The 13,256-nt window shown below is 45.2% G+C and overlaps 1 protein-coding gene across 1 annotated transcript; it reads right to left on the bottom strand.

Annotated features, from left to right (window-relative positions):
• Positions 1-203: 203 nt before the first annotated feature.
• CFAP100 (cilia and flagella associated protein 100) lies at positions 204-12,980 on the bottom strand. Its single transcript, XM_074835739.1, has 15 exons — positions 12,908-12,980; positions 12,422-12,508; positions 11,947-12,053; positions 10,403-10,595; positions 9,689-9,756; positions 8,850-9,013; positions 8,160-8,240; positions 7,288-7,542; positions 7,125-7,253; positions 5,628-5,676; positions 4,906-5,057; positions 3,947-4,082; positions 3,292-3,494; positions 1,680-1,773; positions 204-546 (listed from the first exon to the last, which is right to left on the bottom strand). Exons 1-15 carry the CDS (start codon positions 12,978-12,980, stop codon positions 430-432), a joined length of 1,908 nt encoding a protein of 635 aa, XP_074691840.1. The 3' UTR covers positions 204-429.
• Between the last annotated feature and the right edge of the window lie 276 nt (positions 12,981-13,256).

Here is a 13,256-nt window from a genome sequence, read left to right as displayed (position 1 = left end):
GTAGCCTTCATTTTTCATAGTTCTTCAACAGATGGGTGATTATACTAAATGTCTGACAGGTGCCTGGCTTAGTTGTGCCTTAATAGAGATTGTTACCCAGGACTGTGATACATCTCACTAGTCGGATTTGTAGGGATAGTGTTATTCATGTGAAAAACTGAATGAGAAAAGCATTGTCGCTAGCAGGAGCCTGAGAAGCAAAATGAGAGAATTTAATTTATTTTTTTAGGCAGAAGATCAAGAGAAGGGGGGAAAAGGTATTGCCTGACACAGCAACTTCCCCTGGGATCAGATCTTGGGGTAGGAGAAGGAGGGAATTTCATGGAGCTGTGAGGCCATCAACTGAGCAAAGACTAACAGGATGTAGAGCTACGAAAAACTTTTTCTAGAGCAGCATCAGCCCTGCGTGTGGTGGTTAAGGCTGTGCTGTCAAGTGAAATAATACAATTGTTCTTCCTTCTCCTTATTCATTTGTTCTTGGCTGTGATTTTTCTTATCCGCCTTCCTGACAGGTGGGTTAGAACGAAACATCAGCCTCCTTCTGCTCTGCAGAGGAAGAAGAGTTGTGTGCATCAGTGCTGTGCTGGAGTAGCGCGCCTGAACCACGCAGCTCAAGCTGCTTCGTGCTGCGAGGGGCCGTGGCCCCTTGCTGCCAGTTTTCTTGTGTCTGTTAAGTGCTTTTTTCTATCAGAAAATGAGTGGCAAGCACCTGAAGTGCTCCTGCTTCATGTGCTCATGCTTCAGCTTCTACAACGTACCGTTGCACCTACAACTGGTTTCTGACTAAAGCCTTATTTGTACTGTCTCGAGAGGAAGGGAAGTTGGATGTCTGAAGAAATACCTGAGGGAGCCTGTGGAACCCTCTTATCTTGGGTAAAGGGGCAGGGACTCACGGTGCCTGTTCTGTCACCTGTGCTGTCACCAGCTTGGTGTGGGACTGAACAGTCAGACAGTGGAATAGGCTGCCCGGGGAGGGGGTGGAGTCACCATCCTTGGATGTGTTTAAGGGTCGTTTAGATGAGATGTTGGGGGATGTGGTGTAGGGGAGAACTTTGTAGAGTAGGGCTGATGGTTGGACTCAATGATCCCAAGGGTCTTTTCCAACCTGAATGATTCTGTGATTCTGAACTGGGGTGTCCTCACTGTTGTGTTGACCCATGAAACGTGCAGCAGGAGCCATGGCGTGAAGCTCCACGCTGTGCCTCCTGAGGAGCTGGAGATCAGTTTGGCTTAATGTGGAACACCCCAAAAAAGGTATGTATTTGATGGTATGTATGGCTGAGCTGACCTAGGGCCTTGCTGCCGTTGCCAGGAGTATCTTGCTGCTTCCCGTTTCCTCCTTTGCTGATTTTCATGCTTTTTTTTAATGCTGCCAAGTTAACCAAATTGAAATGAACTTCCTGAGAAAATTGGCAAGTAATGGAGCGGGCTGTGTGGTCACAACAGAAGGACACTGAGCTGGGATAACTCGCAGCATAACTGACTTCCCAGCAGTCGCATAAGTTACATTAGTGCTGCAAATTGGGCTACACCTGAGTCCGGGTGCCGTCCCCACCCAGCTAGGGAGGCCCCCAGTAACACTCTTCCCTTAAACACTTGATGTTCAAGTACCCCCAGCTTCTCTGAAGGGGCTGTTGAGGCGAGGTGTTCCCTCAACAGCGAGGGATTTCTGCACTTACCCTTTTCTTTATAGGTGCCTGTGATCGTTCCAGGGCCCTTTGCAATCTTTCCTCCTGCTGCTGCTTCTGTTGTCTCAGCTTTTCCTCTCTGAGCCTTTTGAAAAGAGCAAATAAAATGCAGTGTGCAGCTACACCAAATACACTTTTGACACACAGCATCGGCATCTAACATTACGTCTGACGTGTAACTGTGAGACCACCGGAGCACAGGGGGTTGGGTGTAGCTGGTGCTGGAGTTTGTTGCTGTGAAGGGGGTAAGAAGGAAACTGGCTGCAGGTGATCCTACTTTCTGGAGTGAGGGGTGGAAAAAGCATGTCAAGCTTTGCAAATGGAGATGTCAGGTGGTTGCTCTCTGTTACAGACATGCTCTGTACCACCGTCAGCGGGTGACACGTGCTCCACAGTTGACCAGGACGCTCACCAGCTTTGTGGGTGAACGGTGCTTATTGTGTCTTGAGTTCTCACCAGTGCAACCGAGTTTGTTAACGCAGATGTAGGAGGGTTGTACATCCACGGAGCTACACGTTGCCTAAACAGGCACTGGGAGGGGCTGACACTGTGAACTGGCTCCAATTCCCTGTGGAAGTGAAGTGCTGGAACAGAAATGGGCTCAAGCTATGGAACATTGGTGGAGAGGAAACGAATTCTTAACCTTGTGATCTTCAGGAAAATTTTAAATGCTCTTTGAAGCTTTTTTATTGTTTGGTTGGTTTTGATTTTTATTTGGGGGGGGAGTCAAATTCCTTCCTGAATTATTCTCCTCCATCCCCAGAGTAGAATAAATGTATGTCTTATTTCTTTTGTAAGTTAAGAGTGCGAAACCATTCACAGAACATCATGAAGAAGCATCAAACACTTTCTACTACAAAGGTGAAGAAAGATGCAGAGAAAGAGAGTAAGTAGAAGGGAAATGTCACTGGTCTGGCTTTTTTTTTTTTTTTTTTTCCTCTGCTGAATCTGGTTCACCTGAGGATGGCCAGATACAAGTAGCTGTCCAGATGCATCTTTGCTATTTGTGAAGGGAATTTCATGTGTGTAACCGAGCCAAAAGGAATGTGTCTTATCTCAGAACCTAAATTTATTGTGCTAACTGGCTACTATTTAATTTAAGAATACAAGTTAAGAGTTTTGTAGAAGAAACATTTGAAAGCTGGCATTGCTGACAAAATATAAGGGCATGTCAGATTTTGAGAGTCTTAACTACAGAGGAGTAATTTTCTATTTCATCAGTTTAAATATTGTTACTGCAAATTGTCTTCTTAAAATGATGATTCTCATAATTGAATCTGGTTTTGTTTGTGGTTTGTTTTTTTGGTGCGTTTTTAGTTTGGTGTTTTTTTGTTTTTTTTAATTCTTCCAGATTTTGCCCTTTTCTAATGTGGCTTCCAGGTCTTTTCTAATGTGGGCTGCTGCTTGCTGATTGGGAGATGCAAGTACTATGAATGTGAAATCCTTACAGAAGTAAAGTGGAATGGATTGGTCACATGGGCTTTCAGATTGCTGTTACAGTTTCCTGGGTTGATCTGAAAAATTGGCTCTTTCAGTGGCTTTGCTTTTAGCTGTCAACATTTAAAAATAGAGGCTCCATTTCTAGAAGAGGGTCTTGTCCTACCTTATCCTCTGTTCCTTTTTTTTGGCTTTCTCAGCCTGTTCTATCTTTGCTGGTGGGATTCTCTCCAGGTTGTCCAGTAAATCGTTGAGCTGTTTTTCTATCACCATTAGCATCTCCATTGTCTCCAGGTTTGCCTCATTTTCTCCAGTGCATTGGCAATAGACTTCCAGCACCTTCTTGTTCAGGCTTGTGAGCATTTTGTCCTAGAGATGAGAGGAGATATGGTGAGAAGCACAGCTGGGTTCTGCCCAGTACAACCACAACGTCACTTCAAAAGCAAATAGACTTTAATTCCCTCTACAAGACTCAATTCTTGTTTCCTGGTGTCTGGACAGATGGCTGTATTGAGCCATTCTGCTGCTGGTCTCACCTTCCCAGCTTTGCTGTGACCTGGGACAGGTCGCAGCTGCCTGGTTGCCTCCATGAGCCCTATACTCCCACCTTGTAGCAGCTGCATGGAGCAGACACATTTGCCCCAGTTTCCTGCCTCAGCAGTGCCAAAACCTGCTCTTGCTACAACTCTGCTGCTGAGAAATAGTACTGATCCCTCCCCAGCTCAACCCCCTGTCTGCTTTTTTCCCAGAATGGATATGGGTGGTGGAGAGGAACCGCTCACGTGCATGCTGACCCCCCGTGCCTTGATCTCAGGATGTACCTGGTCATCAGCTTCAGATTCTGCAGAGGAAAAGAGGTGAACTTTGAGTTTCAGATCTGATACTCTCTGTTCTTCCTTGGCGATGGAGGATTTGAGGGTGACTACCTGCTGTTTCAGCTCTGCTAACTTCTTTTCCCTAGGCCAGAAGAAAAAAAGAGGTATTTTGAAAGGGCATTTCTGAAACAGATGACTCCTCTGCTGCTTTCCAGCCTGGGACCATCCCTCCTGTTGCCGGCAGATGGAGGTAACACTTCACGCCATTTCTGGGGAGCTTGCACCCACAGCTCTGAGAGCAGATGGAACTTGTGATTTTTCTGGAATAACAGTTACTGTGCTGGTGTGGGGAAGGGAGAAGTAGCATAGGTAAACATTCAAGATTTTTTTAAGAAGTCAATGGGGGAAGTAGATTACCTTTAAAAACTTTCACACAGGGATAACCCACACTTCAAATGGGATGATGTGTGTCTACCTGCCATTGAGATACTATACTGCAATTGCACTTGGGTTCCCTGCTGGCTTCCTCTAGGAAGGGTTTGCATTGAGTCAGAATAGGTGCTGATCTGGATCACTCCAGGACATGCCTTGTTTCTTCCTTTGATCTTTCTTTATGAGAATTAAACAATACTTCTGCTTTATGTTCACTCCAGGATGCTAAATGCATCAGATCCCCAGCCTGTGCATTGAGAACTAAAGAACTAGTCCCAAGCTCGAGTCCTATCTCCTAAATAACATAGACGGGACACTTTCCTGGGACCTCAAAAGATGGTGAGTTGGATGGGCTAGAGGTGGGCTCTAAAGTATGAGAAAGACTCTTCAATATTTGCTGTGTGAAGAGCATTACGTGTGGTCTGCAGCACGCAGCCTGATGGCGAGGTGCTAGTGGGGGCAAGAAGGGGTCACTTATATTTGAAAGTTGGGGCACAGAGACCCCTTCCCATCATTTGCAGGATCACACTTACGTGCTTTCATGTGTGGTGATGAAAGTGTGTTGGACCTTATCCAAACTTTCCTCGATCTCCTGGGAACGCTGGATGAAGGACAAGTTCTCTTCCTCTATCTCCATGAAAATTGACAGCAATTGTTGAGGATCAGTAAAATACAACTCAGGCTCCTGGAGTGGAAAACACATGTGATGAGGTTTTGTCCTCCTATAGCTTCTTTTCCACTGAACTACGTGGAAGTTGGTCTGCACCAGCCCTGGCTGTTCAAATGCTCTCCCATGTGCAGAGGTCCCTGACTGTTCACTGTCTCCCACCTTCCTGCCATGTGTGTAGTTTTATGCTGCCTCAGTAGCTCAACCCCCAAGCAAGTTGCATTTTGGGGAGTAAAAAGTGGTGCAAACATCTGTGAGTGGGAAAACTTTCATTACAGACATAAAACAATAAATTCACTAATTTTAAAATCTCCCATTATATGATGTCATATCTTATTGGGGGATGACAAGGTTTGAGGTGATGGTAGGTTTTGGGGGAGTGGAGAAGGAAAGCTAAACTAAGGTATTTACAAAATGTGTTGCTACAATATGAACATTTATGGATGTATAAACACACATTTATAGTTAGTGGCTACAGTAAGTCCTTGATACCATAATGAATGATTAGAAAGTGAGAGAAATTAATAACGTCAATAAATGACACAGGACAAACAGAAAGTGTAAATATTTCGGCACAAGACTTCTGACCTCATCTTCGTCCGAGCAGGTTTCGCTTTCTGCATCCTCCAGTGAACTCCTGAAAAAGCATTTTGTGTATCAGGCCTTAGAGAAATGATAGCTCAGAGGAGACCGTGTTAGTGAACTATGAACACTGTTGTTGTTTGCTGCTGCTGTTTGCTCCTGAACAGCCCTTTGCACATTCACACATTTGGCCCCCCTGTGTCTGTGAGCTATTTGGGGATGCGTAGGAGTTAGGGATCACACAAACCTGCAGTGTGGGAGCTACGTCTGTCCACAAGCTGCTCTGGGCTCTGCTGGCCAGCATGAGCCTGCCCTGAGGGTATTGATCCAAACGCCTTTAAACTCGGTGGGAGGCTTTGGCTCTTAGCAAGGAGAAGGCAGAGGTTTTATAAAAGCTCAGGCAGCAGCACAGCAAGCGTAGAGAAAGCCTTGTGGTACTGCTCCAAAACAATGCCGTGTAGCCACCGTGGGAGTCTGCAGTTTTTACCTGCCTGGGGGAAGGTTGTTGTGTGCTTCTTCCTCTGCACATCCCACTACCGTTAACCAGCAGCACCGCCTCTTTCTTCCCTGCTCAGTCCCAGGGACAAGCCAGCTCAAGAGCAAAGCAAGAACTGCCCGACTGATGTTGGCAGCAGTGCCTGATTGTCACCTTCACTTGCAGCTGTCACCCTGGGCCACGGATGGGGTGAAAAACCTTCCATTTGCGTCATTTTGGTGCCAGCCCCACTTGTGTCGGCATTGTTCCTGCCACGTGGCAGCAGCCCAGTGATTGCGGTGGCTTCATGAGGGGTGGCACACAGCAGCCCTGCTTGGGCGTGAAGGCAGAAAAAATGGCCCTGCAAGCAATGACTGACTTCAAACTTTGTTGACAGCCATTTTTTTTTCCCTAAGGAGACTCACCAGCCACTCACGCTTTGCTTTTCGAGGCACCTGCTTGTTTTGCCTCAAGAAGCTGAGGCTGGTCATACTTCTTCCACACTCCCACCTGCCCCTCCTCTTCTCAGGCTGGCCCTGCCTGCGTTACAGCAGTGTTACTCAGCCTGCACCCCAGCGCCTGCTGTCTGAACGCTCTTACTGAAAGTATTGTGGGTCTGCAGGGACCTCGAACCATCATTAATGACAAAACAACAGGCACCGATTTGCCTGGCAGCTGTGACCAACGGTGGGAACCAGTATCTCAAATAGACCACAGAGCAGCTTTGCTGCAGGACAAATGCCCAAGGTCTGTGATACCTCAAGGCCCAAATTCTTTGGGCAAGGCTCTCAGCAGAGGATTTGAGGATGAAGCTCTATTGGAGTAGATATATAGGTACTGACGTGCACACCTGATGGCTTTCTACTGGTGTTCTGATTTGTTCCAGTAAGACCCAGATCTCAGCATGCTCACAGTGAAGATGAGGAGTAGTTTTCCTCCATACTGACTCCCAGTCAGTTGAGTGCTCTCTACTGTACTTAAATCTGCATTGTACTTAAGTACTTAAGCTTGCATTGTCTTGTACTTACAGTCTTCTTGCTGATAGAGGCTTCAGGAAGTTTTTGAGCTGTGGCCTGATCTCATGTAATGTCCTGAAGTCCAAACTTTCTGAAGACAGCAGGGAACTTGGCACACCTGTATCACTGGTACCGTAGGGACTGGCAGGGGTTCTCCCAGCTGTCAGACCCTGGCCTGGAGACGAGAGGGACACTTAGAGCATGGGGCTCTCCCAGGGAGGAGGGGGCAGCTCTTCCCTGGCACTCACCCTGCTCTGCAGTGCTGGGAGGTGAGGCGTTTGCTTCATTGGCTTTGGGTGCTGTTTTCAAATCCTTTCCCTTTGTGTGCTTTTTTCCATGTTTCTCCTGCCACTCTTTTGGAGATAGTTGATAGAGGAAGTCCCGGTACATCTTGTACTCCTTCAGAGTATTCTTGAATCTGGATATATCACTGGGTTGAGAGAAGTGGAAAAAGTTTGTTAACAGGGAGTAAAGCCCCTGTTTGAACAGGTCCTTTCTAACTCTTGCTATTCGGCTTCACCCAGAGAAGGGACAAGAGGGCACATGTCTTCATGGACATGCAAAGACAAATGGGAACCTGCCCTGTGTGCTCTCTGGTTCCTCATGTGGAAGCTGTCTGGTCACAGCTCTGTGGCCAGACCCTTGCTATGGCACTGGCTTGCTAATTTGGGATTTTTTACTTGAAAATAAATGAGATATCTTGCCAGCTCAACTCATAATGAGAATTATAATTTATTTTTTCTTTTTGTCTTTCCCCAGGTCACCATTAAAATGCATTACTTAGTTTTGTTTGTTTTTTAATCTGAGATGAGGTATTTAATTTTGGGTTTGGAATATTTATACTTTTAAAAAATGCCATTAAAAAACTAGTTGAGTTGTTTTAGAAACACAGCCAGCATCTGGAAAACAAAAGCTGAAACATTTTGACTCTTAAAATTGAACATTTCTGGAAATATTTTCCCCCGGTTCTCTTTTTCCCCGAGGGTGTGAGGGTATAGAACTGTATGGGCTGTTAAAGGCTAGGCAGGAATAGTGTGCAACTGTTACCTTTGGAGGTTCTCTATTTGGGAAGTGATTGCCTGGATCTCTGTTGTTTTCTTTGTCTTTGCTGCGGTTTCTTTTTCAGCACTAGGGAAGAATGCATAAACATAAGCCATAAAACAATTTAGCAGTGAGTAGTGAATTGAGGTGCATATAAAACAGAAAAAGATGTGGGGGGAGCACTAGAAATCTCTTATAGATGTGTCCCAGGTGATGCTTGGCTCCTCTCTGAAGGCTCTGCTTGTCTTGCCAAAGAGAGTACGGGGTCCTAGCGACGCTTCCAGGTTAAGGTGTCCTTAATTTGGCTGCTACTGAGCATCAGTTGCTGCTCTGCCCTTGTGGTACCTGTAATGGGCCAAAGTGCTCAACTTGCCTGACTTAAGGGACTGTTGCTGCTGTGAGGTGTTGAGCAGAACTATCTCCCTCTCATAAGGGTGTCGTGAGAAGGATAGAAGTGGTGGGGTCGGCAGCAGGGTCCTGCATTGCAGGACTTCTGCAGTGAGGGGATTCCCCAGCTATTGTTGTCCTTCCTCTCTTTCACTGAATGTGTGAGGAGAAAGTGCCACCAGGACCGTAACTCTGGGCAAACTCAGACACAGAGCATTTGCCAGCCAAAACCCTGCAGGGAGGTCAAGCAAAAGATCTCCCGTGTTCAGCACAAAAGAGCACATGGGTGGTTCCCTCAGCTTCCATTACATTTTCAGGGCTTGAACACAGTTTTTATGGTTCTCCTTCAGGAACTCATCAAACATGGCAGCATCCTTCTCCAGGCAGTATTCGGCTTTTTCCAGTTTTCTTTCCTCCTCCCTTACTACGTTCTCCATCCTTTGCATCTCATCTCGCTTTACTGCCATGGCATACTGAAATGAACCCAAAAGGCAACATGGTCACATTGGCTGGTTGATTTTAAAGGTTTGTTGGTTTAGTTTTGTTCTTGGTTACCTTATTACCTTACAGTTGTTGGCGGAGAGGGTAAGGATTTCAAACCAGGTATGTGTCTTAGTGCAAACGAGGTACATAGAGGCCAGAATATATTTCAGAAGTAACATAGCAAATAAACAGTGAAATTAAGGACAGAATCCAGAAGTTCCAGCACTGCATTAACTCCTGGCTGACAAAGATTGATTCATTTGTGTTACAGCACAATAATAGAGGTGAATAATGGGGATATTTTCGAGCACAGCTCCCTTATTTTGAGTTCAGAATGGCTCCCAGCTATAATTTATGTATAGGACAGCAGGAGCCAAAAGGTCAGTATATCTGAGCATCTCACAAATGAAATAGTTGCATGGCTGCTACTGGAGGGTGTGAATGACCTATGTTCCTGTCTGTCTTGACTGGAGATCTGTGGGCTATAGACTAAGAGTGCCTTTAACACAGGACCTGGACAATCGGTTCATGAGGTCTGGCGTGTGCCTCCTTGGTATGATCTCTAGGCAATGGATCTCAGGGGAAAAAACCAACAAAACCAAAACAAAGTCACACAGGGAAGAATAATTAAATGAACAGAAAGTAACATTCTTAAAGCCAAATACCTCAAGTAAAAATATCTCTCTTCTGTCATTTATGTAGTCACGGAAGGTCTCCTTTTCTAATGGGTAATCTGAAATTAGATTATAAAGTTGATCAGACTAGAGGGGAGAAGTATAGCCAAGGCAAAACACAGTGAATATGTAGACTGCTGTGAGCACAGATGTGGTTGGCATTGGAGCCAGCAATACTGATTATTTTATTAAAGTTTTGACCTTGTTTAGGTTCAGTTTCACATGGCCTTTCATGGAGTAAAACCAGGTAGAATGGAGTGGAGAATCTGGTCCTTACAAAGGTCAATGTCCTCTAGACATTAATGGCAAAGCTACTGCTCATGTCAGAGGCAGAAATTAAGGCCCACATTCACTAAAACCCAACCTTAGTTCAGCTTAGTAGAAAAGTCCCTGTGAGACAAGGTCCTGCAAACTCTCAGCTGACTTCCAACTGATTCCAAGAGCTTTCAGCTACTGTGAAGGCCACAGGGGATGGTGGAACCCAGGCTGCTGCGGTGGGGAGGACGCACTCCGTAGGTAAATACATGAGATAGAGATGGCCTGGCCACATAGAGGTTGGCAAGATGCAGCATATAACTGTTGTGTCTGCAAGAGCTCACTGAAGTCAGCTAGAGCTAACTGCTACTCCCATCCCCTCTTTGATTTTTGCTTTAGGCTGTTACCCAGCTGAGCAGCACCACTACAAAGATAGTAACTGTTCCTTACCTTTTTTAACGGCTATCTTCCATGAAAGACTCTCCTGAAGAGTTTTCAGTCTCTCTTCATTTGTTGCCTCTTTTCTGGCCTCCTCTTGTTCCTCCTTTTGCAGAGCTTTCCTCACCCCTTTTTGCTTTGCTTTTATTTTAGTGGAGTAAGTCATTTTCTCATGGATTTTCATGGTCTTCATCCTTTCACGTTCCTATGAGAAGTCAGTTATGTGGACTGTTTGATTATGTGCTTTGTTTGCTGTGGTTTTTAAAGACATGAGTGATTATTCACAGTCTAGAAATTTGCAGGCTACTGATACCCTGCTGATGCATGTTTGCCTGGCTTATCTGACTAATCCCAGTGATATTCTCTCCTGAGGCAACCAAAACACTTCATTTCTTAGCATTTGTTCTCATTAGTTTGTTGATTTGTATTCTGCACCAAGCCACCAGCTGTGCCAGCTTGTACCTACTCAGTGTCCTCATTTTTCCTTCCTGGATTATTCCTGGGAGTGAATGGAAGTTTTCAGAGATTCATCCTTCAAGTTCCCCAGTAAAAGGGAACAACAGGACAGACCAAGCTCAATACTGACTCATTCCAACTTTCATAAAGGCATGTAAACCTTCAAGTTCAGATTGAGATGATCTATTCAAACCCACTGAAGAGCTTTCTGGAGGATAAAAGGTTGTTCATCCTCAGTGCTTTCACATGGGCTGAAGTGTAATTCATTGATGTCTGCACAGTTTGGGCTTGGGTTAGGCTCACTCAGCAGACATTCTTAGTGCACTTCTTCCTAAGCCCTTCCCCGTACTTATATACCTTCAACCTAAGCAAAAACCAGACTATATCAGTCATCAGTGTGAGGTGAGGAGGCTTGCTTAAGCTTGTTTGCAGCTCTCCCTTTGCAATCTAGAAACAAAGACTTGCTTCCACACTACTGCCTGGCTTCTGCAACCACATGCAACAACCAGACCTCTCAGAGATGTGGTGACCTCTCCATGACTTCCCACCCCCTTTGGATTGCATGCCCTAAGGGAAGTCCACTACAGAAATAAGAAGGAAAGAGACATTCCTGAGACCCAGCTCTCTGGTCTGAGGAGCTGCAATTCCCTATCTTATGGAGAGAAACCTAGTGCATGAAACCCTGTTGTCCTCCTTCTTAGACATTCATTTCGTTGACAGTTCAGAAGAAGGTCCCATCGAACTTTGGAATACAGCTTCCCAAGCAGAAAGCCAAGCCTGTTGAAGTGGAAAGCAAGAGATCTTGCACCAGAGCTTTATGTAGAAATTGATGCTAACAGCACTGGCAGGTATCTTCTCCAGGAACAGGAATGAGTGGTAAATCTACCTTGAAGTAGGTAAACAAAGTGACAACATCCAGATTTTGCACTAGCAACCAGCAAGCCTGTGCTCAGATCTGCTCTTGAAGTTAATCTCTCAGCATGAACTTCAGTGGACTTGAAGCTGATCTGGGGGAATCTCAGCTGAATTTGGCAGCTGTTATCTCTCTCATGCACTAAATTTTGGTATTATATGGGTTGGCCTAAAGCATGTATACATACCGCCTCAGCATTTTTGATTTCTTTGTCCATTATTGAGAAAATATTGATATCTGGAGGAATTGTAAATGGGTTTTTCATCGGGTTTTCTTCATCCTCTTCTGGGCTTTCTGCAAAAAATGAATGAGGATGTAGAAGATGTGAGGCAGAATATCAGGACACAGTGCAAAAGGACTCTGATCTGTCACATCACGCCTGATGCGGGGCAGCTGTGCTCACAGCTGCAGATGTCTAACAATGCTGCATCAAGAGCAGGGAGCTGGATAGGGCTTGTAAGAAGCCAGTGATATAACTGAGACCTCTGTATTGTTTATGTCACTTGACCATATCTGCTGATCCGCTCAGGATTTCAGCCAGGGATTTTTTTGTAAGTCTGGAGCTATTCTACCCATCTCATATGAGCGTGGGCAGAAGGGTCTGAATACAGGCCTCTCCTTTGACCTAACAACAAATAGCTGCCAAAGCATCATGACCTTACCTGACAGCACAGGCTGGGTTTCCGTTCCAGGTTTGGAAGAGAGACTTTTAGATGTTGACTCTGTATGTGGAGGTGGCATCTTTGACCCTAGCCCAAGGTAAACCATAAACAAATCGATCAGTTGGGACCTGCCAGTAACTGATGCAGTAGGTTTTACAGCAGTGATGGACCTAGGGGCTTCCTGGGTCGTAACCACTGAGCCTTTTATGTCTGTAAGAACTAACAAAAAGCTTCACTAAACTGGAAAATATTTGTGTTCTGACCCCAAAAAGGAAATGTTCATCCCTGGCTTGTGTGAAAGCTGTGTAAAACACAGTCCTCCTTACACACACATTGATGGGAAAGCAAAGACAAAATGATATTGAGATAACAAGCAACTCACGGCCCTTGTCTCTTGTTCCACACACATCTCCAGTTCCTGTCCACACCTATAGTTTTTCATCTTAGTATCGCTGGTTCGCAAGCAACATTTTTACTCCCTAAAGCTCTTACCAGTAATTGCTTCAGCACTGTGGGTTTCTTGTGATAAGGCTGAATGAATGTTGGACAGCACTGACATGCTGTAGGGAACTCTGTCGTGTTTAATTTTAGGCTGTCAAACTGTTGAAGGTTAGGTTTTTGTTTCTCTGAATCCAGTCTCTTTTTGTAGACTTTGCTATGGGTCCTAGGGGAAAAGGCATAATTGTAATGATCTCTCTTACAAAGAACAGATAGACCATTGTTAAAGTTATCCTTTAATCAACAAAGGCAGCAAGCTGGGTCTAGAGAGGTATTAGTTCAATTGATGCAATTCTGCTGCTGGGACCATTCCTGATCTGCACGGGTATAAGACACA

This window comes from Strix aluco, chromosome 11 (assembly GCF_031877795.1).
Source record: "Strix aluco isolate bStrAlu1 chromosome 11, bStrAlu1.hap1, whole genome shotgun sequence".
Classification (NCBI taxonomy): Eukaryota; Metazoa; Chordata; class Aves; order Strigiformes; family Strigidae; genus Strix; species Strix aluco.
Note: the sequence above shows the minus strand (reverse complement) of the source record. Positions and strands in the feature narration are given on the sequence as shown.